This window comes from Catharus ustulatus, chromosome 3, assembly GCF_009819885.2.
Source record: "Catharus ustulatus isolate bCatUst1 chromosome 3, bCatUst1.pri.v2, whole genome shotgun sequence".
NCBI classification, from domain to species: domain Eukaryota; kingdom Metazoa; phylum Chordata; class Aves; order Passeriformes; family Turdidae; genus Catharus; species Catharus ustulatus.
Window position 1 is genome coordinate 42,084,681 of NC_046223.1, and position 24,919 is coordinate 42,109,599.

The following is a 24,919-nucleotide window of genomic DNA, read 5'->3' on the forward strand; positions in this document are numbered from 1 at the left end:
CAAATTACTTCATCTAAGGTGTAGCATAAATGGTTATATTTATGGTCACAGTCAAATTGCCACATAATAAGTTGTATCACAATAGCTTTTTTGTGTGCCTCAAGTGGAAAGCATTCCTGCACTGAAGGGGATCTGGTGGTGTGAGAGACAGAGAAAAATGAGAGACAAGGGAAGAGAGGTACCCTAAACAGAAGTAGTGCAAAGGTTCATGAACTCTTGCACTGTATTGTGGGAGCAAATTAGTGCCTGAGATCCTAATTTTGCCTGCCTAGATCAGAAGGCTATCAAGTCTCTTTGTGAAGTTACTAAAGAAGTACTTGCTAGCAAATTTAATCTGTGACTTCATATGTAATATTTGTATCCAAATATTGTAGATGACTTTGTATGAGATAGGCATAAAGTAGGAGAGGTCTGTGAGAAGGCTCAGTGCTTTCAATAAAAAAGCCTTTTTTTTTTTTTTTTTTTTTTTTTTTTTGGTATCCTTATTTTTTTACCCCAATCATTCTGTGGCATTTTTCATCCTTTTTAAATTTTAACATTTGTTTGTAGAAGAAGCATTCCCTTTTGTTCTGTGCCAACACATCTTCAGTCAGTTAAGAGTGCTTTGGTTGGAAAGAGGGAGGAGAAAAAAAAAACAACACTTTGGTGTTTTGAGCTCAAACTAAAATTAAAATAGTAGCACCTCAAATATTTGCATCTAAACTCACTGTATTGCAGGTGGGGGAGAGTGATCTGAACAGAAAGCAAAAAATAATTAAGAGCTCAGTTCTAAATAATCAGACTAACATCTGGTGGGTTATTTTTTTTCTTTTAACTCAGTGTAGCTTTATATTTACCAACATTTAAGAAACTTAGTGTGGTATTTCATTTGACTCTTCGTTGTTTCAAACAATCTTTTTGTTCTTAAATTGAAAGTCATGTATTAAATCTGTCCTAGGTGTTCTGTGTATTTTGTTTGCTTTTAAATGTTGTTGTTTGGTTGTTTTTTTTTTTTCTTTTTGGACGGGGTGGTTTCTGTTCGTCTTTGTGTGTGTTTGTATATTGTCTCTGTTGCTGCAGTGTGGGCAAATGGCTCCCAGGATCTATTGTTTGGATGACTGGTTACCCCATTGCCTGCAAAAATTTCTGCAAGGTTTCTCTGGCACACTGAGCATGGAATAACCAGTCTGGGATGGCAATTAGTTTAAGGCATTAATTCTTTGAATTAATCGTGGCATGTAGACACTTCAGTTTGTAGCTGTTGTGCTACTGGTCTTACTAAAATAATTAATTTTTTAGAAGGAGCTCAGTTGCATCATAGCTACTGATTAATGCATCTGTGTATAACTGTGAACATGTGTTGTACCTTCATATTTAGTGTTTGATTTCTAAAGCTTTCATGATTGTTCACAAGTTTCTTTCTTCTATTCTGTTTGATTTCCTTCGTCCGTTTTTCTCCAGGAGGTAGACCAGGTTGATCAGGTAGGATATATTTGCTGGGAACTGATCCTAGCTATGTTGGCTTAGCTCAGTTTCTCATGCTGCTTCCATATCAAAATACAATACTCAAACAACTGGACTTGAACAGTTCATAACACTCATTCAGCAACTGGAACATGCAGTACTAAAATCCTTTTTTGACTTTGCAACTTTTACGGCATTCCATAATTTCTGCTTAACGCACTTCAATGTGGATATGAAATGACCAAAGTTCTTTTTCTTCCCTTTATTTTCTTGTTTTTGTTGTTTGTGGTTCCTATTCTTTGGATTTCATCTGAGGTTGCCTGGCCTGGCATTTGTGGTCGGGAGATGGTGAGATAGATCAGTACTTGATACTGAATCACATGGTATCAAAGCCAGTGAGTGCAGTATCAGCGTGGCAGTGGGCGGTAGTAAATATGCGCTTAAAAGTGCACAGATTACCAGATACTGCATCTGCTAAGCTCTTAGCACTGTGTAATTAGATGCTTACACTGTGGCTTTCATTGATATGGCTATTGGCAATTTATTAGCATTTCATGTGTTCAGTGAACATGTTAAAATTGAACTCAGTAGTTACAGAAATTGCGGTATTACGTACAAACATTTTGCAAATATCTGGTATCTGAGAGATGTTTGGTGAAATGGGAAGAGGTACTGGTCTATCTTTTGGAGCCTTTTTAAGCTGCCATGCTTTATCAGAAAATTATTTCCCTGTATTATTTCTTGCTTCTTTCCACTTACAGAAACAGAAGAATATTGCTGGGGCCCTTGCCTTTTGGATGGCAAATGCATCTGAACTACTCAATTTCATAAAGCAAGACAGAGATCTTAGTCGAATTACTGTGGATGCACAAGATGTTTTGGCACACTTGGTTCAAATGGCGTTCAAGTAAGACTATCAAACTTCTGTTTCAATTATCATTTTCTCTGTTTTTGTGATTTATAGAACAACTTCACATTTCTGCTGAATTTTAGATATTGCAATAATGTGCTTTGTGTATTGTTAAATATCTGAGAGGAAAACTTAGAAGAATGGCCTAGACTTACTTCTTCAGACAGATGCCCTGTTTTGTGAATATGTGCATAAGTTTCATGTGTTAGATGATCTTGCGATAGTTGAGGCTACCAATGAAAATTGTAGGAAAATTTGTGCTGATTGCTTTCTCTTTAATATGAAATTGTGAGGAAAGGTTAGCTTTGCTGTTAGTTTATAAATACATAGGCTTAAATATTCTTGGGTCTTTAAAGTAATCGATCTCATGCTCTTTAAGGGCTTCTAAATATAATTACTTTCATAATTCTCATAAATAGCAATTTGCACAGGGTTTTTTTTGCACAGATTTTTTCTTAAAAAAGGAAGAACAGGTTTTGGCTTGGAGTAAAAACCAAGCTGTACTTGTCAGCTCAACCAATTACAATACTGATTAAAGGAAAAATTGAATGAAATATGGGAAGAGAAACACTCAGCGGAAAGTGTCCTTGAACAAAGATAACAATATTGGCTGAGCACAACATTAATCAAAAAGAAAGGCTTGATTTTTGTTCATATTCACATTTTTTTCTCCTCTCTGAGCCACTACTGAACAAGTATTTCTCAGGAAATTTGCAAATCAGAAACCAATGTTTAAAGAAGTCCTACTGTACCTTGGGTGGCTTAGACCCAACCTACTCCCACTTGTAGGATGACTATTTTAAGTATAGTATTTTCATTTTTCTGTAATATGAAATACTGTATTGCATGCTCTTTTTATACTGTGACAGGACTGGGAGACCTAATCATGGTTAAAACAGTGTTTAGCTTGTTCCTAGACAACCTAGTTCTTTGTCCAACATTTCTAGGAAATGGGAAAATCGGTCTCTCAGGCCTTTTAAAAAGTATTGTTTGGTTTCCTACAATCACACTCATAGGACATAAATTTCAGGAATCTTGTAATTTGATAGAACTCTTTTCTTTAGAACTATTTGTAATGAACACATAGAGCATTTAAAATTCACTTTTTTCCCCATTCCCTTCCAGATACCTGGTTCATTGTCTGCAATCAGAGCTTAATAACTACATGCCAGCATTCCTTGATGATCCAGAAGAAAATAATCCTCAGAGGCCTAAAATAGGTTAGATTACTTGATCTTAGTGTCTTCCAAACCATACCATTAATTGTTAAGAAAAAAATCTGTTTATTACTAGTGGTACTACATTTATCTTAACCCCTGAGAATTTTTTGGATCAATTTTGTATGGATGATTTGGCTCTCTGCTGAGTTTAGTCCCTTAAGTCTGTATCCCCCTTGTGCTGAGGATTCTGAAGCTAGATGCTGTGCTCCAGATGCAGTCTCACAGTGCTGAATGCATAGGAAGGATTGCTTCGCTCTCTCCCTCTTGCTTGCTGCACTGCTGCTGACTAAATAGCTCAGTATGCAACTGGATACCTTTCAAGCAATGACACACTTTCAGTCATATTCAACTTGATGCTTACTAGGATCTCTCCATAATTTTAATCAGGGCTGCTTTCTGTCTAGGTGGCACCTGTCCTGTTGCACGGACTTACTCTGTCCCACATGCAGGACTTGGCAATTGCCTTTCCACCTGCATGAAGTCCCTGTCAGCCCATTTCTCCAGCCTACTGAGGCCCTTCTGGAAAATACTGCTGCTCTTTAATGTATCAGTATTTTGCCCCCTCTTGTTATGATGTGTGAGCTTGCTGAGAATGTGCTCCATCAAATTGCTCAGATCATTAATTAAAGTCATTAATTAATTAAACAGTATCAGTCTCACTTTAAAACACAAGGGAAGCCACTAATCCATGATTGCCAAGTGGACATTGTATCTGCAAATTCACCACGTCCTGTGGTCCAACCAGCCCTCTCCATGTGTTGCCATCCATTTATCCAGTCCTCACCTCAGCATTTTCACTGTAGAGATGTTATGGGATAACCTGATCAGGAACCTCCCAGCTACTAAGGTCAGGCTGACTAGCTCTGTAGATTCCTGCCAGGGCTCCCTGCCATGATACTTGAAACATTGATGCTTGCTTCACAGCAATGAACCTTTCTGGGCTGTTCCTATCCACAAGAGCTCTCTGCTCAATGTATGCTATCGCCCTGCATCTGTAATCCTGGCTCAATGACTGTGCTCAGACTTCTAATGCCTCAATAATTGAAGGAAAAGTGATCTGCAGATGAATTAAATAGAGCATTCTATTGAACTATGAAGAGTATTTATACAAATTTCTTAAATACTTTCTGGTACTTTAGGTATTAAGCTTTCTGTTCTTGCTTTTTCTTCTGCATTGAGCCTTTAAGGAAGACTGAAGATGCACTGCCTTATTTGTAGTGTCCTGTACTGTGAAAGTACTTCTGGGGACACAAACCCAGAAAATGCAGTAAACTGATACTGGAATGAAAACACATGCTGTCCTTATTTCAGTTATTTTTGAGCTGCCTTACAGATTTCTTCTAACCTACAGATATTTTTTCAGACACAATTCTGAGTTTCAATTCTAAAAAATCTAATGATCTCTTCAAAAGAGATTTCAGATTAAAAGTATTACTTTAAAGGAGACCTGGAGATAAGTGTGTTGCTTCCAGTAGGAAGCATATGAGGGTGTTTACTCTTGATGATGCTAACAGGAGTCTCTGTTGCTTGTTAGGTAATAGTGCAATGGAGTAATTAGAAAATGGGATTTTGAATAATGTTTTAAAAATCTGATGTGTAAACAGAAGTTGCATTCTATAGTTTAAGTGCATCATACAATGCAAATAAGTTCTGCTGAAATTTCTGAGTACAATTTGATACTTAGAAGAAGCTATGAAATATTGGAACATGCATTTGAAACAGTAGAATATGAAGGTTGCAACTTGTTATAAAAACTAACAGAAAAATTAGTTTATTAAAGTGAGGATGTGATTTAAAGGTAAGGTATAGCCAGTTGCTTACTGTTATTTATGTATGATAAGTATTTTCCCTGCAAATTTATTTTTATTTCAGGGGCTACATTCCACTTAGCATTTTAATGTTGCTCTGTCTTCAAAATCATAGAGCAGTAAATGTATTTCTTAAAGACTGTGTAACTTAAATACATGTAGGTTCCACCTAGCATTCACCAGCCTGACTTGAGTGTCTTAGTGTTATTGCCCCTAATCCAGGTGTACGCTGCAGTTTGTGAACACGAGTGACTTTCTGTTTTATCTCTGTAGATGATGTGCTGCATACCTTGACTGGAGCCATGTCCCTGTTGCGACGATGTAGAGTGAATGCTGCTCTGACAATACAGCTGTTCTCCCAGCTGTTTCATTTTATCAACATGTGGCTTTTTAACAGATTGGTTACAGCCCCAGATTCAGGGTTATGTTCACATTACTGGGGAGCTATCGTTCGCCAGCAGCTCGGCCACATTGAAGCCTGGGCAGAAAAACAAGGTTTAGAATTGGCTGCTGATTGCCACCTGAGCAGAATAGTACAGGTGAGTGTATTTGTGATTAACACTTCTCACATATTCATATATTCAAAGAGAATATTTGCCTGTGCTGCGTTCCTAGAAAATAGCATGTAGACAAGTATAGCTTGTGTGAATCAGTCTTGGAACGTTGAGGTAGCATTGAGGTAAAGACACAAAACATGTTTCCAATATCATTAATGTTTAAGTTATAAGTGAAATTAATAGTGAATATGGCTGTTAAATTTCCATTTGTTAAATAACTGAGCTGTAAGTGTACTGAAGAGAGGCAGGAAGAGTAGCTGGAAATTTCATATGCTTCATTTATGACAGATTTAGTATTAATTAATCTTTTGGTACAGGAGAAGTATGTAGTGTATATTTGGGGGGCTATTTATGTTGCTTCTGTTACAAATCTGCTTTCTCTTACTTTCTTGCTTTCTCTTTTCCTCTTCTGTAAAGAACATTTAGACACAAGTCTTAAAGTTTTATTCTGGTTTGAATTTGTCATCTGGGACTTTTTCCTCCCCTCAGGCAACCACATTGCTTACCATGGACAAATACTCACATGCAGATGTTCCAAATATTAACAGTACTTGCTTTAAGCTAAATTCTCTGCAGCTACAAGCTTTGTTGCAGAATTATCACTGTGCTCCAGATGAACCACTTATCCCAACAGTAAGTCTCTTCTATCACTTGTGCAGTTTTAACGTAACTAAGATAAAAAACCACCCACTGTGAATAACTATCTTATCTTTGGTGGATGTACTTCACTGATTCAAGCAGGGTGTTAACAAAAATCTCTTACACTGAGCTGGAAAGGAAGGTACCATTCCATGTTGCACATATGCAGAGAGTTGTCACTGCATCTTATGTATTGGCTACCAAACTTCAAAGTTTTTTGCTGAAGAACATAACCTATATTGCCTGTTTACACATAGGTGGAATTCCATAGTTGCTTGGTTTATTATCATTATATTAAACAAATACACCACAAGTTTGGAAAATTGTAAAATAAGAAAGTAAAAATAAGAGCTTCTGTGTCATTTGCTAATACAGTTACCTGTGGGATTTCGTAAAATCAATCAATGCAGTGTACTGACTGTACATAGCAGAGCCAAAGTTTTATATCTGGTAATTTATTTTTCAAATTGATTTTTCTTGCAATATTAGAACATCCTCTTAATATAAGGTTTTTTAACTTACTGAAATGGTCCATTTGTAGTAACAATGTCTTTCTGCCTTCTGTCCAGGAATTGATAGAGAATGTAGTAACTGTTGCAGAAAATACGGCTGATGAACTTGCTCGCAGCGATGGCCGAGAAGTCCAGCTGGAAGAGGATCCTGACTTACAGCTACCTTTTCTTTTACCAGAAGATGGCTATTCCTGTGATGTTGTCAGAAATGTTCCAAGTGGTTTACAAGAATTTTTAGATCCACTTTGTCAAAGAGGTTAATTCTTCTGTTATTTTACAATGATCTGTGTAACAAAGACAGAATGCAAATATATTTTAATTAAGTATAAACCACATTTTCTTTGAGTATGATTCAGTTTTTTTATATTATGTTCTTCAAGTGTTCTTTTGCAAGCCATTAAAATTATTAAGACTTTTTTAATCCTTACCCTTTCTCCCTGGCCCTTTCTTTTAGTTTCAAGGTTCTGAATAAGTAGTGCTGAGTTACTGGTGCCTGCTGAAACATTGTTTTACCTTTCCTCCAAAACTTTTTTTGATTTTTAAAATTAATGTGAATTGAATAGTTGACATCAGTTTTTTTACTCATTAGCTTCTTCCATGTAACATTAAAAAAAAATCCCATGAGCTTAAAATAGTTCTTTCACTGTTGATTGTGTAAGAACTTACGGTTTGGGCATTTGTAGTTCAGCAGAATTTCAGATGACAAGTAGATGATAGGTCTTGTGATTGCATGAAACTGACTTAAACTTGAGAAAGTAAAGCAGAGCATTTGCAGTGAATGATCAAGTTATAATATTTATTTACTACTACTGCTACTCAATTTTATTAGAATTTCTTAAATTTCCATTAAAGCAGTTAAAAAACTTGTACAGGAATGTCAAGGTAAATAAGAGGCTGTAGAAAAGGAAGCTATTGAAAAAACAGATTTGCTCTATACTACAGTGAACCTTTGCAATTGTTGCTTACAACTTAGTTTATAGGAAAGCTATATTCTTGCATTTAAAAGAAAAACAGGAAACTGACTCTTTTGAAAGTCCAGTGAGTAACAGAGGATGTAGTTTTGAGACTAAAGGAGACTAGTAGAATAAATTCTTTAATTCAGTTGCCATAGAAATGGCTGTATATTCAGTATAAGTAAGGCTTTTTGAATGCATATGTTCAAAACTTTACTTTTTGGGTGTCCCCTAAATTAAGCTGAGGGACTTTTTGGAGTGAAACAGTGTAAACTGAATTGCTGAAGAATGGTGTTTATGAGGAGGAGAATATCATATATTTGGAAGGAGTGAGTAATAATTTCTGTGTTCTCAATGTCCCTGATTTAGGAGAAAATGTTGGATATTTTGGAACTGCTTCTTTTTCAAAATTCTAGGAATTTTTCAAGTAGTTTGTATTCTCAAAGATGATTTGGTGTTTCATGTATCTTCTGAATCTGGTTGGTAAAAGTGATATTTTGCAACCCCAGAGTTTTCTATAAGGTTGCAGTGTTTTTTTAAGTAAGTATGTTTCTCAGAAGCAACAGCTATAGATCTATAAGATTTTGTAGCATAAAATTGCAGCAAAGCCCATAATGACATCTGAGATAGAGGATTTGACACATTAATGACTATAAAAATGATTAATACTATAATTAATTCCTTGAGAAAATAAATACCATGACTATATAGATGTTAACTTTTTCTTCTAGGTTTTTGTAGACTAACACCTCATCCACGGTCACCAGGCACGTGGACAATATACTTTGAAGGTGCAGATTATGAAAGTCATCTGTCCCATGAGAATGCTGAGCTGGTAAGTATTGATTCAGTGAATAATTATCGACTGCAGTCTTGGCAAGGCATTGAGTTTTATGTGATCAGTTTTAGTCCTTGTTAGGAAGAATAAGCTTCATTGTTAAACATGTAGTTCATCAGTGAATTGGTGCATTTAAGGAACTGTTTGGAGATTTTTTTTAAAGTCACTGTTTTTCTAGGCTGCAGCATGATTATAATTTTCACATAAGCAAACTTTGTTGTATTCCCCCAGTCTGAGAATTAACAGTGAAGAAATTTCTTCTAAACACAGGCAAAAATATATATGGACATGGATCTGTAAATAACTTATGAATGGAATTGCAGGCTGCTTTTATTTATAAATTGGCAGTTACCAACCAAATATTCAGTATTAAATTCTATTCTGGTGCTTATTCCTAAAAAAAACAAAAAAAACCCAAAAAAAAAAACAACTTTAGTTTTCCTTTACACTATACTTGTTGTTGTTGTAAGGGTTGGTTTGTTTGTTTTGTGGTGGGTTTTTTCTGCCGTGAATATCAAAGTTACAGAATAGCTTGGTTTTGGAAAGGTGGTGGCTTTATGTGAAATAATTTTTAGAGCAACTAAACAGAAATAGCGTCATATTTGTAATTAGTATTTTCAGCTTAAAAACTACTTGCATTTCTAATACTTTAGCTCAATCAGGAAGTATTATTACTTTTTTAATTACTCTCCTTGACTTATATTTTTACTTGTCATGGGCCTTGTGGAACTTGCAGTTGTGTTTCAGTATGAATACAAGCTAATGTGCTCCAACTGACATGCTTCAGCTAATGAAGATTGTGATGAAAACTTTTTGGGTTGAGGAACTGGCGGAATTAAAAGATTTAAAAAAAAAAGAAATTACTGAACATGTCTGGGGACTCCGGCTGTATTCAAGAGTATTCAGAAGTGAAATTTTTTGGAACTTTATTTTAAAGCTTTAACTCTGCCTTCAAAATTAATTGGCTTCTTAATAATTCTGCAAAGATAATATCTTCTAGATTCAGCACTAAAGATTGAGCTCTCTGTGTAGATCACCCTCACCTTTGTAATAGGGGCCTATGGAGTCTGAACTTCGGTTTTCATTAAAAAGTTACTACAATTTTATGGACCTGTTACATTTCAATTTGTGATTCATTAGTAATCTCTTTACTGAATTAAAGAAGGAGAAACAATGAGTAGACCTCAAAGTTTCAGCAGAGTAGTATCACGTAGGTATAGTACTTAATATGAATGCATCTTAATTAAATGTTAGCTATTCGACCTGTAAAATAGATACCAGATATGTTATTTTGGATGTGAGACCTGCTGCTCTAACAAAGTAGTTTTGTTTGTCATGAACTATTTTGCTTAGCTAGTTTCCTAGCCTGGAAGTGAATATGAACTTCTGAATTTTTTCTTTTTTCCCCTTTGCTGTTCAATAGGCTCAGCCTTTGAGAAAAGAACCTGAAATTATCACTGTAACACTAAAAAAACAAAATGGAATGGGACTGAGCATCGTTGCTGCCAAGGTATGGAAGTCAGTTTGTTTAAGTCTTATTGAAAAAAAGCTTCTGTTTTTATCAACCTACTGTGGAAATGTTAATGGGAAAAGTCTGTTTCCCTTAAGTTGGTTGTACACATTGTGTTGATCATGCTTTTATTCTGATTGGGGAATAGTTCTGTAAAATACAGAAAAGATGTGGACAATACAAATGGAAATATAATATGGATGTAGTTATTAGGACATTTCAATTCAAACCTCTGCTACAGGTTTATCCAGTTTCTTCAGAGCCAAAACTCAGCAGTGGTGTTAAACAGAATTAATAGACAGGTGTATTTAGTGCTTCTGCTGAAAGTAAAGAAGTAAACACAAAGAATGTGTGTGTGTAATTGATGAATAAGCAAAACAATTCAAATGTGTACATTAAAGTTTGAATACTTTCTGCCATGAAGACAGCACCTTGTCTTTTGCACAGTGTAGAGGTGCAAGAATGGATTCATAACAGCTAAAACTGTGGGTGTATGCTGTAGCTAGTAGCAGTACATAGTAATGTATAGATTGCACATACAGCTCCAGCCACCAGATGGAAGACTCCACTAGTTGGTTGGTTTTGCTTTATTAACTGAATCAAATAGCAGACATCATCTTTTTGAGTTTAAAACTTGTTATAAATTATACAGCAGTGATACTCGAAAGTCTGTGTTGTGATTGTGTGGTGTACAATAGATGGAACAAGTCTTTCCTCACTGTGTAGTACATGAAACTTCAGAATACTGTGGTACTCCTTGGCACTCAGTGCATGAGCTGAAAACGTGATTGTTTTATATTACCTCACATAGTTAATTGCTTCTAAACAGCACTGTTTGGTTTTTTGGTTTTTTTTTTACAACCTTCACTTATTTCATAATCTCTTCTTGCAATGGTAATCTTGCGTGGTATCAGCTTTTAAGAATTATTTTTACATGTGTAAAGGAATACCTGGTGTCAGGTGTATAGTGCTAAACAATCAGCAGTTATTCAGGAAACAGTTCAGGATCTGAAAAATGTTACTCAATATTCTGCTCTGATTTTAGTGAAGTGGGTTAATAATTTGAGAAGCAAATACTTGATTTTGACACTGGATTAAATATGTATCAGACTTCTGACTGCCATCTGCATTTCTGTTGAATGTTTCAAAATGTGCCATGGAAGTAATTTTTTTCCCACTTTACTCTGTGAAATCTAATTTCTCATGTAGAATGAAACAGCATATTACAGGGGGGAAAAATTCCTTTCTCATTGGAGCTGACTGACTTCTAGATGTTGATTTAACAACTGACATTTAGTTTCCATTAGCAGTATGTAACAGTGCTACTGTAAGCTTGATCTGAAAGTTTTTTACAAGCCATTTTATACATTTCTTGATTTCTTTATGATGATCAGTCATGGAAGGAAGAGTTTTCATTTGCTCAGTTGTAGAAACACTGGTTCAGGAAGTCCTATTCCATTTTACTGCTGTGTGCTGCCCTAATATTGGAATTCTGATATAAAAACAGTTATGTATTAAATCTTTGTCTGAAACAAGCAAGAAACAGATTGTTTTATTTTTTGGTGTATGTACTTCTGCTTGATATGAAGTCATCAGAATGTTCATTGAAATTATGCACTGTTTGAAACAAGTTGCTGTAGTAGTTAAGTAGGATTATTTTCAGGAGGTTCAAAGTTCCTTACTGTGAGTAATTATCAGTGTTTTTCCTGCAATAGGCTTCACTTTTAAAAAAGAGTAAAGAAGAATACAAAGAATACACAAGCGTTAATTTTCTCGATATGGTCAGAGCAGAACAGTTTAGAGAATTGAGTGTGTGACTGAGAAGCTAGGAAGAGTTGGTGCATTATTTCTTTCTATTCCTTATATTGTTGATACTTACTAGCATTTTTTTTCTACATGGCTCCTGTAGTATGTCTTTTAGCGGCATAAAAGTTTAAATTCTCATTTTTAACTTTGAAAATGTAGGAAGAAGTCTAATAGACTATTTGTTAAAATTTTCTAAACATTAATTGGATGGAATACCTGAAATGAGAGGGAGAGGCAAGTGTGAGAATAGATGCAGATTTTTCTAAACTTTCTAATGCTAAAAGGTTGGCTATTAAGTGTTCATAAGAAGTTGAAGAAATGAAAGCTCATACTTTCAGGAATGCCTAGTTGCTGCTGCCCTGCACAGGAACCCAGTTTGATTGCTGACCCAGTTACGTTTATTGAACTATTGGTTTCTACAGTGCTTTGAAAGGGCTGGAACAGTAGAAAATGCAGGTGGTTAGCAGGCCCTGCTCCAACCAGTGAAGGACAACTCTTAATCTGTTTAGCTTTTGTTAGGAAAACAGTTCTTTTCCTGTGATGTGACAAAATACTTGTTTTCAGTAACATGTGAGAATATCTTTGCATGTCAGTGCTTTTCTTGCTGTCTGTTACGGGGCTTCTCATACTTGTCACGGGCTTTGGATGAAGTTTGCTAACATGCAGCTTGATGATATTCTAGAGGTGGACAAAATGGGCAGATTCTCAGGGGATCAGAAAGAAAAATGATACCAATGGGCTGTTTTTCTTCTTCTACCCATTGCAAAAAATGTGTGCTTTCCTGGTAAATCTGTGTTCATCTCTGAGGAAACGTAAAAAATTGTAATCTAATAATTTTTTTATTTTTTTATTCATTTTGGGGTTTCATTAGCCTAAAGTCTGTGCCAATTAAGAGTTTCTAATGACAAAATTAGAAATCATGTTTTATATAATACCTTTACACCAAATGTTTCTAATTATCAAGTGATTGTTACACCTTCTCTTCTGCAATTAAAAAACAAGGATTGCAGTTGAAGCAAAGGTTGTACAAGCAGAGAAGGGATGCAACTTGCATCGAAATGCTGTGTACTTCCTTATTCTTAAGATAGAAGTATCACCTTGGGATCCTAAGTGAGTGCAAACATGTGTACATTAATGTAATTAAAACCAAAACAAAACCTGAAGGGGCAAGTCAAGGAGTATATGAAAGTGTTAGGTCCCTGAGGCACCTTGTATTAGATCCTCCTCCCACCTAGGAGGATAGGTAAATGCACTTAAACATTACATCTTTCACTTTCCAATCACAGCTACTCATATTTTATTCAACTGGAAGTTTTAGAGGCCAGCCAGGAGTGCCAGAGAGAGCAGAAATTCAGTGCATCACCTAATTCACCTCACTTTGGTGTTATCTGAGGCAGGACAGCCCCTCTGAGCAAACATGTAGTAAGTGCATATGCTATATGCAAGCATAGCAGAGAAAACGAGTTTAATCATGAAACAACTGTTAGCTCCCAGAGCCCTGTAAACAATGTTGTGCTTGTTTGGGTTTGTTTTGTGTTTTTTATAAATTAGGGAAATACCTAACAGCAATTCTTAAACTGAATGCTTTAAACAAATTTTTATTTTTATTTAAAATTATACTGTATAGTTTCATATGTGATCCAGAAGAATAACTTGTTGTTCTGCCCTTTGGTAGATATTGCATGTTTTCTTACAGTAATACTCTGTAGCTTTATTAGCAATAGCTTTTGTAATAGGTATATGGAAATGTAGTTGGTAGGAGTGGTCGGGCATAGGGAACAGGGAACAGTGTTGCTTTTTGAGGCTGTGTGCAGACTTTGGTTGCTCTAACCCTGAAAGATGTTTTGATGTTAAAAGCTGCCAGACTTCCAACCACATTGTGGTTAAGTTTTTATGAAATCCAGATGATTTGGAAGCTGCGTGTGCATGCAGTTTACTTTAAAAATATATCACTTTTTTGGGGGCTTTCGCATGTGACTTCTTAGCCATCTGTGGGCCAACACATTACTTCCTGTTTAATTTGGAGGTTTTTTGTCTTTAGTACAAAAGGGCTCCGTTTTTGTTTTTTCTAGCAGTTTTCAGAGTTTTATAAAGCCTCTAAAGTATATGGAAGTCAGAGCATAACTGATTACGTAAGAGTCTGAATATTGTATTGGTTATAGCTGGTGTTGATAAATGCTACACTGTGTCATAGCATCGAGCTCCGAGTTATCTTGATGGGTATCTTGGAAAATCCAGCAGACTAGAGCTGGTGGTTGCTGTTGAGGGCTGGAAGAGAAGTGGAGAATTGTTTTTTTTCTTTCAAGGATCTGTAGTCCCGGAGATCAAAATGTGGTTTTCTGTTGTTGGAAGAACAGAATCCATGGTAAGTCCGTTCAGGTTTCTGTTGGGACTGTTTTTCTCTGAAGTTTTACTATCCCTGTACTTTTTCCTGCTCTCTTGCCTGTTTAAACCTGCCAGTAGTTATTTGTTCATGTAGCAACTATGTAATACAGCATGCAGTTAAATATAGTCAGATGTTAGTAGCTAACTTCCTAAAATCTAGAAAGAAGAAACTAATTTTTTAGCTTGTTCTTCATATGTAATTCTGAAATTTGTGGAAGTGACTATTAATATTTAAAGTTCCAGGTGTGATAACTACTGTTTTATTGTGCCAGAGCATGAATAGCATGACCTGTGATCTGTTTACTTGTCATATTGGTTGGCTTTAATCCAGGCTCCTCTAAAAGTCTGTTTTCTTCTTATAAAATCTTAGTAGAATAATTAAAATCAATGTCCCAGAAAATGTAAGATTTTTACCACTTTCTAGACCCCTCTGAACAGACCAGAACATACAAATTCGTTGCAGTTAGGGTGTCTTATTCAACGTGTTTGCAGAGGAGAGGTGTTTAAACTTTGTTTAGATTACTACTGCACAAAAGAAAAGATTCCCATGTTCTGCAGGAACAATAGAGCAACTTTTGTTGATTAATCTTTGCATACTGGTTATACTCATAAGTGTACTGTGATTTAGTTCTTTAAAGTGTGGCACAATTCTACTTCTTGTCCAGTTATCTTTTGGTAGTATAAACAGAAGAAGTTACATTAAAATATATGCAAGGACCTTAAAATAGATATGTATATGGCCCCACTGGCACATAAATCAGAGTGTATTTTCTAGGATTTTTATTCAGACTAAGTAGTGCTTACTGAAATAATGAGAGGTTTTTAATACAAGCATTTTAAACATGAGTGTGACAGTTCAGCAGTAAGTACTCCAGGGAATGGACTTTCTGTTCTAAAAACAAATACGTAACATATTACTCATAAATAATTTGCATTATTTGGCAACCTTGTTTCCTCTTAAGGATAAGTTAAATGATTCTAAGTTGCTTTAATTTCTAAACCATTGTTTGTCATTTTATATTTAACAGTCAGTTCAAGGTATTAAATTTATGGAGGGTGAGGGTTTGAGACTACAGGAATATCAATTTTGATGTAAAATTTTTCTGAAGGCTTTTTCTATAAATATTTTGTAGGAGATCCATGTAGAAGGAATAGGTTTAAACATTCATTAAATTATTTTTTCCCAAAGTTGAAAATTATGCTTATATTTAACTGTACTGGTTGCAATATACAAATGTGCATCTTTCTAACCTGTGTTTGCAAATATAGACAGTTGATAGGATTTTTTTTTTCTTTTTTTTTTTTTACTTTGTTAACTTTTTACACGTGTTCCCGGTCTTAGGATTTTAGATACCTCAGTATTTGAAGTCTTCCTGTGACTGTGTTTTCTAAGTATTTAAGGAAATTTTCTGGCCTTTCCTCCCAGCGTGAATTAATTGAAATGTTTCAGTAATAAGATTTAAAATTGTTTTGTGGAGGTTTTTTGTTGGTTTTGTTCTTTTTTTTTTTTAGTATTCAGTACAAATTCACCTCAGCCATCTAAACTACTGCTGTTACCTTAACAGGCTTCTTAGGAGTACCTTAGGGAATATACAGTATTTAACTCTCATTTCCAGGACAGATTTCTCAGTCTCACAGAAATAAAATAGTATGTAGGTTGCCAGTTTAGTCTTCATCATTAACAAATAAATAGCTGTGTGTTAGCAATTTGCCTGGTTTTTGTTGATTCCTACTTTCCAACAGAGTTTTTGTCTAAATTTTGGTGCCCTGTAGATATTGTATAAAATTTTGTTAGTGCTTTTGTGTGCTGTGTAAAATCTCAAGGTTACTCCATCACAGGGTGGTTGTTCTTCTCAGTAGCTGTGACACCTCAGCTCTGCTCAAGTGGAATGGATTTTATCTTATTTATTCGCTCATATTTAAATTGATAAAGTGAATAGGCGATCCAGACATGTATTCTAGGCCTTCTGAAAGAAAGTGAGTTATAAGATTCACATGCCATTTTCTCCTTGTATGCAGGCACTTCTTAGCATGCCTGCTAAAATTGCAGCGCGTATACACTGTAGTTAGAATTCCTGTACCAGACTTCATTAAATTCTGGCATTCTAATAACTTTGAAAATTCTGTTTAGATACAGCTTATTTTGTTGTTGTTGTTTTTTGTTTTGTTTGGTTTTGTTTTGTTTTTCTCTTGTTACTTCTATTAATGAAAAAGATTTTTGGAACTTAGTAAGTTCTGTGTTGATTTTTTTACTGTATGAGTAATACTCTCATTTGGCGTAGAAATTTATGTGCTTGATACTATGTGTTAGTGTGCACACTGATTCTGGATTACCTTGTATCCATCTGAAACTGCAGAGCCTGTATTATGTGGAAATTAATGCTCTGTGTTTTTTGGCTTATATGTAGAGGCAAGTGCCATTTCTTTGAAAAAGTGCAGAGATATAGGGTTAGTTTTTTCCAAAATAAATTGCCCAGTATGTCTTGCCTGTAAAGCCCAATGCAGACATAATTAAGGTGAAACATAGGATCAGAATTAACTTACCAAGGAAGAGCATCACAGAACCTGCAGTACAATTTGTAGATTTGTATATAACTCTGAGTAGCTCTTAGTATGTCTGTGCTCATGAAGTATTTATAGCAAATTTACATTAAAAAGTTAACCCTTTTGTGGTGAAATATTCTCAAGCAATATATTTTCCTTGAGCTCAGTGAAAGGTTTTTCCTTCAAAACAAAAGAGAGAAGTGGAATCAAACAAGCTCATGTGTTTAACTTGTTTTTTAGAAAAATAAGAGGACCTTTAATGCATTTGTAGTACATCATATTAAGTTGCAGCATTTGTAATAATAAAGAAGACTTCTTTTTTCAGAAATGTTAAGAACGACTAATGAACAAAATTTGCTTAGTCTTCTACAAATGTTGCCTATGAAACCTTTTGCATTTACTTACCACCTTTCCCATTTCATGAGAGTAAAGGTAAAGTAAAATAAGTTAGGAACTGTTGCTTACTGGATTCCAATCTTAGTATGAAATATTAGGCCAGTTGCATTCCTGGAGTGTGAGAGAAATCATGCTGTTGTAAATTTATGTATTTCTGTTTAGCACAGAAGATGCTCAAGCCCTTTCTGTCAGTGTATCTGCTTTCCATGCTGAACACTGTTAAAATCCCCAAACAACTATATATGCACAAGAGTACAGTAGAGTATAATTTATTAATGCCATTTCATGAGATCCACTTCAGAACATCCTGGGTTCTGTGAGAAGCACATTTAGAAGATGAGAGTATATTCACTTGCTTACTTTGTGTGCAAGTCAACCAAGATTGCAAACATTATTTTATTTAAAAGTAACACGTAACCCTTGTTCCATTAAAAATAGCAACAAAACTCTTCAGTCTTTTCTCTTTACTGCCTTAGAAGTTTCTTATAAGTGGAGCATCTGGATACACCAGGCATAAAGTTTTTACGTTGTTGGATGTACTGCTGCCAATCTACCTTTTTTTCCCTGATAACAAGACTTTTCATCTGTTTTTCCCACTCAGTGCAATTTAAAGCTGCTGTGAAATTGGTCATAGCAGTTAAATGCTAAGTTTCTTTACCTGTTGAATAATGTTGATTATCACCAAAGTTTGAGTTTATAGTGCTTGTTTTGTTTAATTGGAAATATTTTGCCCACTTGTGACTGTACTTTGTCTAACTCCAGAAACATTTGGGTTTTGGCCCCTGACATGGAGGAGTATGTGAGAGGGGAAAGCAGAAATATATTGTATGTAGAGCATGGGTCAGTTTTAAAATTCTTTTTAAGTCAGGGTACAACATGACTCAGAGCAGCTGTAGCCACAGCTAACATCAGTTTTAGATACATTAGGCTGGTTCACCTCATTCACCTCATTTGTATTTGAAAAGTATTTTGTCTAATGATGACAGATTTCCAAAGTGTCTGCATTGGTCTTGAGGCAACACAGACCTTAGTTTTCTCTGACACAGTGGTGTTTTTCCGATTTTTGAGTCGAAAAAAGTTTGCCTTTGTGATAGGTGGGATCAGTAGCTGTAAAGTTGGTAAAGTTGGCCTTTCTCCTGCCTCTGGGCCCACAGCAAATAGTTCAGTAAGTCTTAGTATGCTTGGTACCTAAAACAGATAAAATACATACTCATCCAGATGCAACATAAGAATGCATGCAGCTTTGTGGAATGTGAGGTTTTGGGTGGTCAAAAGCTTTTGCCTCCTAGAGAGTGAATTTGTAAATTTGCTGCATAGTTTAGTAAACTGTTATTTTTAAAAATGCTTACAAGCTTGGGTTATTTAATTGCTTCTAGACTAATTACTTGCCAGGGCAGTTAAAGTGAGACTTGATTCTGTTCCATAAACTTGCTTTTAAGGATGTTTATTACAACTTGCAGAGATCTTCTGTGTAAGCTTAAGAATCTGGAATCAGAAATTAGCCATGATAAAAATCAGTCAAATCCACTCTGGGTGTAGGCAGATAAAAGATTTCAGGCCTGATGGCTGGTATCGGGCTTGATAAGCTACATTTCTATGCTATTTTCTTTAAACACATTTTATTTGAAGTTGATTCATCCTGTATTAAACTGCTTAATTTTTATAAAATACCACAGAAGCTTAAGTGATTTGGGAAAACTGTTGACTGTAAGCACTATGAGACATCCCAGATACCTTTAGTAAAGTACACTTGTGTATGTGTGCATGCATATATATCATACTTACATTATTAAAATAAAATTTTGGTTCATGTTTACATAACTATGACAAATCCAAGAAAATCTTGAAAATTACTTATTGTAAAAGATCTGTGGTTATGTGAACTACTGGAGTGTTTTGACATACAGTCTTGGTAACTGAAGCCACTTAAATTGGAGTATTACTTGAAAAGGTTGATGACTGTATGACACTTGTGGATTCAAAGTATAATTGGAGAGGGAAGATACTTTCAATTCAGGACTACTTTTTCATTTTACTATTTATATTAAATGTGCAACCATTTACATGTATGTATACTTACGACAGAAATGTACTTTTCTATATTGAAAGATCATTAGGAAGACACACTGACATTTTATGGAAATGAAAGTCTACTCTTAATACATGTACCATTTTTTTAAAGAATTGTTATTAAAGGGTATTTTTTTTAATCAGGTATGATTTTGCCAGTCTTCACTGGAAGCTGTTCATTGCTCCAGTTTTATCGGAATGATAAACAAAGTATACGAAGCTCAGGGGGTGTGGGCAAAAGAGGCTTCAGAACAAGTAATGACAAGACCTTCCCGTTAATTGTCTGGAGAAGCACCGGTTTGGTTAGGTGCTGTACTGCAGATCTGCTCTGCAGATGCATAGTTTTTCCTTAATTACTAAATACAATTCTACTGTTATTTTTAACAACTGTAAAAGTGCTTTTATAATAGTTTTTGTAGTTTTAGTTCTCATTATAGGTATTGAAATAACCAGGTCATTTTACAGGACTCCTAAAACTGCAAGAATATTGCTAACCTCACAGAAAGTACAGCAGGTTTGTGTTTCACCTATGTTGGGTGGGATATGTAGGGATGAGAGTAGTTCAGCTGTTAAGAGGTTAGCACCTGGTTAACAGATGGACCTTCACTCCCTGACATTCTTTAGACTGGGATACTGGTGGGGCTGTGTGATGTCTCAGCACCTCCAAGCCACCATTGTGCAGGTGGCAGGTCCCCGTGAGCATGTAACAGCATGGGTGGCTCACCTGGGAATGAAACTGCATGTTGACTCTCACTAGAAGGAGCTGGCTCTTGTTTACACCATGGCTTTACGGTTGCTTGTCCTGGCAAGTACCAAACGGGAAGGAGGAGCAAGCAGAATTTCTTCTGCCTGCTTTTAATGCTTCTGTGGTGACTCACCAGCTGTTATGGATAGCTGTGGTGCTGCCATTAAGAAGTCTGTCAGATATTCCTGTTACTCAAACTGTGACTTTTCTATACAGTTGCACTATATGGTGTGTTCTGATTTTATAGCCGATGGAATTTATGTGAGCCAGAGTTTCCTGTATCTGTTACTGACAAGGAAGTTTTATAAAACTCATCTTGTGACATAGCAACACCAGCAATAACATGTGTTCTCTTTAACTACTCTCATTAAAAATCTGTCATGTTTTTTAATTCGTTACTGTGGTACTTTTGTACATCCTCAGTTTTACATCTCTGATGTAGGAGTAGCAGGTTTGTTTTTTTAGATCACTGTAGTTTATCTTGTTCATTTCTTCATTGGTCTGAATTCTCTACAGCTGTGATGGTTTGTTTTGGTTGGGTGTTTTAATGCTGCTTGTTTTATTTCTACAGTTTTCATAGTGATATTTTTAAGCAAATGCAATATTTTGGGCACAATCCTTTTAGAACAAGGAGGGTCTTGCAAAATAATGCTAATTGAGCAAACAGTTATGGGCTACTGTGTACTGATATAATATAAGTGGATGTGATGGAAAAGGACTTGTTTCTTGTTAGGCTATTTCAAAAACTAAGGTTAGATTACATTATCCAGCTTGGTCCTTTAGCTTCTTTAACAGGACAGGATTTTTGTAGTTAAGCAGAAAATTGTACCAGGCTTCAAGGGGGCAAATACCATTTTGGACAACAGGTAGGGAATCTTTGTGTAGCATTGTAGAATTAGACTCCCGTCTTGTAAGATTTTTCTAAACCTTTTTTGTTCTGTGATAAGAACTATTTCAAACTAACTTGCCTTGTCAAAAATAAAGCTACTCCTCTTTTCTAAAATATTCCCTATCTTCCTTCAGTCCCACTTTAAATATTGTCAAATCCTAATGGGGCCACACAGATGAAATAAAGGTAGATCAAAGGAAAGTAGAACTGCTGGTAAGTTTTAATCTCTGGATTTATTGATAGTGTTTCACACCTCAGTTTTTCATTTATCCTCTTGACTTGTAGCTCCTTTTATTCTAGTTCTCAGTAAGGAAGGACTCCTTGTTTATTTAGTTTTTATAATGTAGTTTGATCACTTAAACATTTTCCCATACATTCTTTTCTTCATTTAGCTTTAGAATAGATCCAAGTTACCATTCTAAACAGATTTCAGTATGCACAAGTATCCTGTAATTATTTTTACCTCCCAAGCAGAGTTAGAAAACCTTTTAAAATTCCAGTTATTAAAATTCCAGTTAAATGGAAAAGTTGTCCTTTGTCATCAAATTCCAACCTGTAAGCCACAGCAAATTAATTTTCATACTCTGACTAAACTCCAAGTGCATAATGAACTTGCGAGTGCAATGTGTTAACATCTTTCAACTTGTGCTGTTTTAAAACATTTAATTGCTTCTTAAGATAACTGTGAGATGATTAGAAAATCTTTGTACAGGTATTGCATCTTACGCAAATCTTCATCTTGGGTTCGGATCTAATAGCTTGCCTCAGTTTCTCCAATGCGTTGGCTTTGTGCATCCTAAAGATGAATAAGCCTAAGCATGGAGAAGATTATTTTCTAGAATCTTTTAATGTTTTGCCTCAGAGACCTAATAAAGCTTTCTGGAATAAAAAGGAGGGGGGTGGCGGGAATACAATGGGAGGGGTGGGCAGGAACACAACATTTTTATCCCATTGTGTAACTACACAAGTGCATTGTGTTTTTTAGCCGGATGCATTTTCATCAGTTCTACATGTGTCATTCACCTCCATCCCTTGCTAAAGTTATGGGTTTTTTTTACACTTAGAAAGAACTTAGGCGGGACTTGGCAAAACTGGGAAGTATCTTTTCAATGCGTTTGCCATGCAGGTGTTCAAAAGCTTAAAATGAAGACATTTGCCACTGTAGTTTACTTCTCTGTGTGGGAACCTGCATGTATGTAGGTGTTTGTTTTTGCAGTTGTTCTGGGGCTCAGCTCCCACTGGAATACAGTTGTTTTGCAGACGTTACACAGAGCTGCTTGAAAAGTTAATAGGTGAGATATAGTAGGATTTAGGAATTTCAAGTGGTTGAAGTTGTTGGGTTGAAAATAAAATTCTTCACCAAATAATGGAATCCACCTCCCTTAATTATCCAAGCCCCTCCTGTCAACCTCCTTTCCTGCACTGTTACGAAAAGTCATGCTGTGCTGTAAACAATTTAGGGAAGCTGATTAAGTTGAAAACAAAGCTTGTATTTGGAAGGAGGGGAGCTGGAGACTGAGATCAGCTGAGCCTCCAGCCAGGTCTGTCATGGGACCTGCCACAACACAATAGTGCCTGCACAGCTCCAAGTGTGAGACAATATGGGAGCAGACAGGTGGGTTTCTTCCTGACACTCTATATAAAGTGCACTACTACTGTCACTGTAATTAACTTACTATTGGAGTATTTTAAAAATCCTGAAATGTGTGAATAGTGCTTTACTGCTGGCCTCGAAACTAATTCTCTCTGCTTTGTGCACTTTATTTGTGCATAAAGGCTTTTGTGTACTGAATATTTAACTGGACTGTAAAAGCACAGAATGGAGGTGTTTCTTGTATTGAAGCTGGTGGTATCTGATGGTATCAGCATTTTTAAATACCATGTTCCCTTCTTCAGTCTCCAGTTCACTATTTGTTGAATTGTGTTCAGCTAATAAATTCCTCATAGAACTTTTTTCTCCCTAGGGTTCTGTTTTGGCTATGTGTTGTAAAAGTAGATATATCATTTAGAGGTCTTCAGAGTAGTGTTATAGTCAGTTCAGTTCAGGAGTATTGTCACCCAGGTGAACTGAAGCAGCAGTAGTAGTTTAGCAGGTTTTTTCCTTAAATTATTACTTAAAGGGCAGGATTTCCCAAATTTTTTCCTCCAAAGGGTATCTTTTACTTTCTGCAAGGATTACTGGAAAAAGTTTCATCAAGTGTGAAAGAAAATGGGTACACTGGTAGCTCTAGAGGGGCTTTTAAAAATATTGAATATCTTACATTATTTTTTGAAAAATATTTTAAAAGGTTTTCAAGATTTGGTATTTGGTTATGTATATTTGAGAAAATATACTGTAGGTTTCAGTATGTTAATCTCTGCATTCTTGCTTTCCACAGTCATCTGACTCCTTTAGAGTTGTGTTCTTCTGTTAGGACTAAAAGCCATATGGATACACATGCTTCTGGTATTAAGGATCAGAGAAAATGAAGTGCAAAGAAGGTTTATCATATTTTTATTATTGATACACACATTTTATTGCTGTATTTGCGGAGGAATGATTTTAATTATGTTGACCTTCACATTCCTTTGAAAGAAAAGCAGTGTAATAAGTAGTTCACAAAGAAATCTGTTTTATTGTAAAGTCAGTAAATGAAAACAGGAAAACCTATGAGTAGATGTGGAAACTGATAAAGATTTTTTTTAATGTAATCTGAACAGAGATTTATTTTAAAATAATTTTTATGCTTTCAAAATGTATTAATTTTGTATTTAAGTGAGATGACTTGGAGGTAACACATCTGCTCATAACTTCCTTTAAAAAAAACAGGAAAGAGATTGAAACTATAGACATCATAAAAACACTGAAAAAGAAGCAATGAGGACTAAAATGTCAGCTCCTTTGAATCACAATGAAGAATTACTGTCAGGGTTAGAGTATAGGCACAGTTAGAGCAAGAATCCAACTGATACAGGATCTTCCAGCTGTGGTGCCTTTAGCCAAAGAACATAACAAAAACAAGTGTAAGATCTTTCTCTCCTGTGAGAAAAGGCTGGGAGAATTAGGATTGCTCAGCCTGAAGAGAAAGCCCCAGAGTAACTTAATTGTGGCATTTCAATACCTAAAGGGGTCCAGCCAGACATCTACAGAGGGACTTGTTAGAAGGGCAAGACAAGGGGGAATAGCTTTAAACTGAAAAAGTGTAAGTTCAGATTAGATGGTCCAAAGAAGTTCTTTACTGTGAGGGTGGTGAGGAATTGGAACTGGTTGCTCAGCTAAGTGGTGGATGCCCCATCCCTGGAAGTGTACAAGGCCAAGCTGAATGGGGCTCTGAGCAACCTGATCTAGTAGAAGGGGGTTGGAGCTAGATGGTCTTTAAGGTTCTTTTCAACCCAAACTATTCCATGGTTCATCCTGGTTTCTAGCTTTCTGTAATTTCTGAGTCCATTGTATCTGTTTGGGAGGGTTTATGTTGTTTGTTTGGTTTTTTGTCTAAAGCCTCAAAGAGCCCTACTGATAATCTTAGATTCTGTTTGCACTTTGGCATCTTTCAGCAGTGTTGTTCCTGGCTGTTTCCCAATTTAATTATGAAATCCTATGGAAAATGTTTCACTGGGTGGAGGTTTATTGCATTTTGTTTGTGTTTTATTATTTAAAACATGCTAGATGTGATAGGAGAAGTAAGAAAGTGTTTTCTACTGGCTGATTAGAGAG

The 24,919-nt window shown here is 35.7% G+C and overlaps 1 protein-coding gene across 21 annotated transcripts in view; it reads left to right on the forward strand.

The window, feature by feature from the left end:
* Nucleotides 1-24,919, forward strand: part of AFDN (afadin, adherens junction formation factor) — a 113,102-nt gene that overhangs the window by 62,743 nt on the left and 25,440 nt on the right. For 13 of the 21 annotated variants that reach the window (XM_033053854.2, XM_033053865.2, XM_033053871.2 and 10 more), the window contains 8 exons: nt 1,441-1,461; nt 2,205-2,350; nt 3,479-3,573; nt 5,655-5,920; nt 6,428-6,571; nt 7,147-7,345; nt 8,774-8,877; nt 10,304-10,390. In XM_033053854.2, coding sequence (XP_032909745.1) covers nt 1,441-1,461; nt 2,205-2,350; nt 3,479-3,573; nt 5,655-5,920; nt 6,428-6,571; nt 7,147-7,345; nt 8,774-8,877; nt 10,304-10,390 — 1,062 coding nt within the window. The remainder of the gene's footprint in view (nt 1-1,440; nt 1,462-2,204; nt 2,351-3,478; nt 3,574-5,654; nt 5,921-6,427; nt 6,572-7,146; nt 7,346-8,773; nt 8,878-10,303; nt 10,391-24,919) is intronic. The other 8 variants (XM_033053859.2, XM_033053873.2, XM_033053868.2 and 5 more) reach the window with 1 other exon arrangement.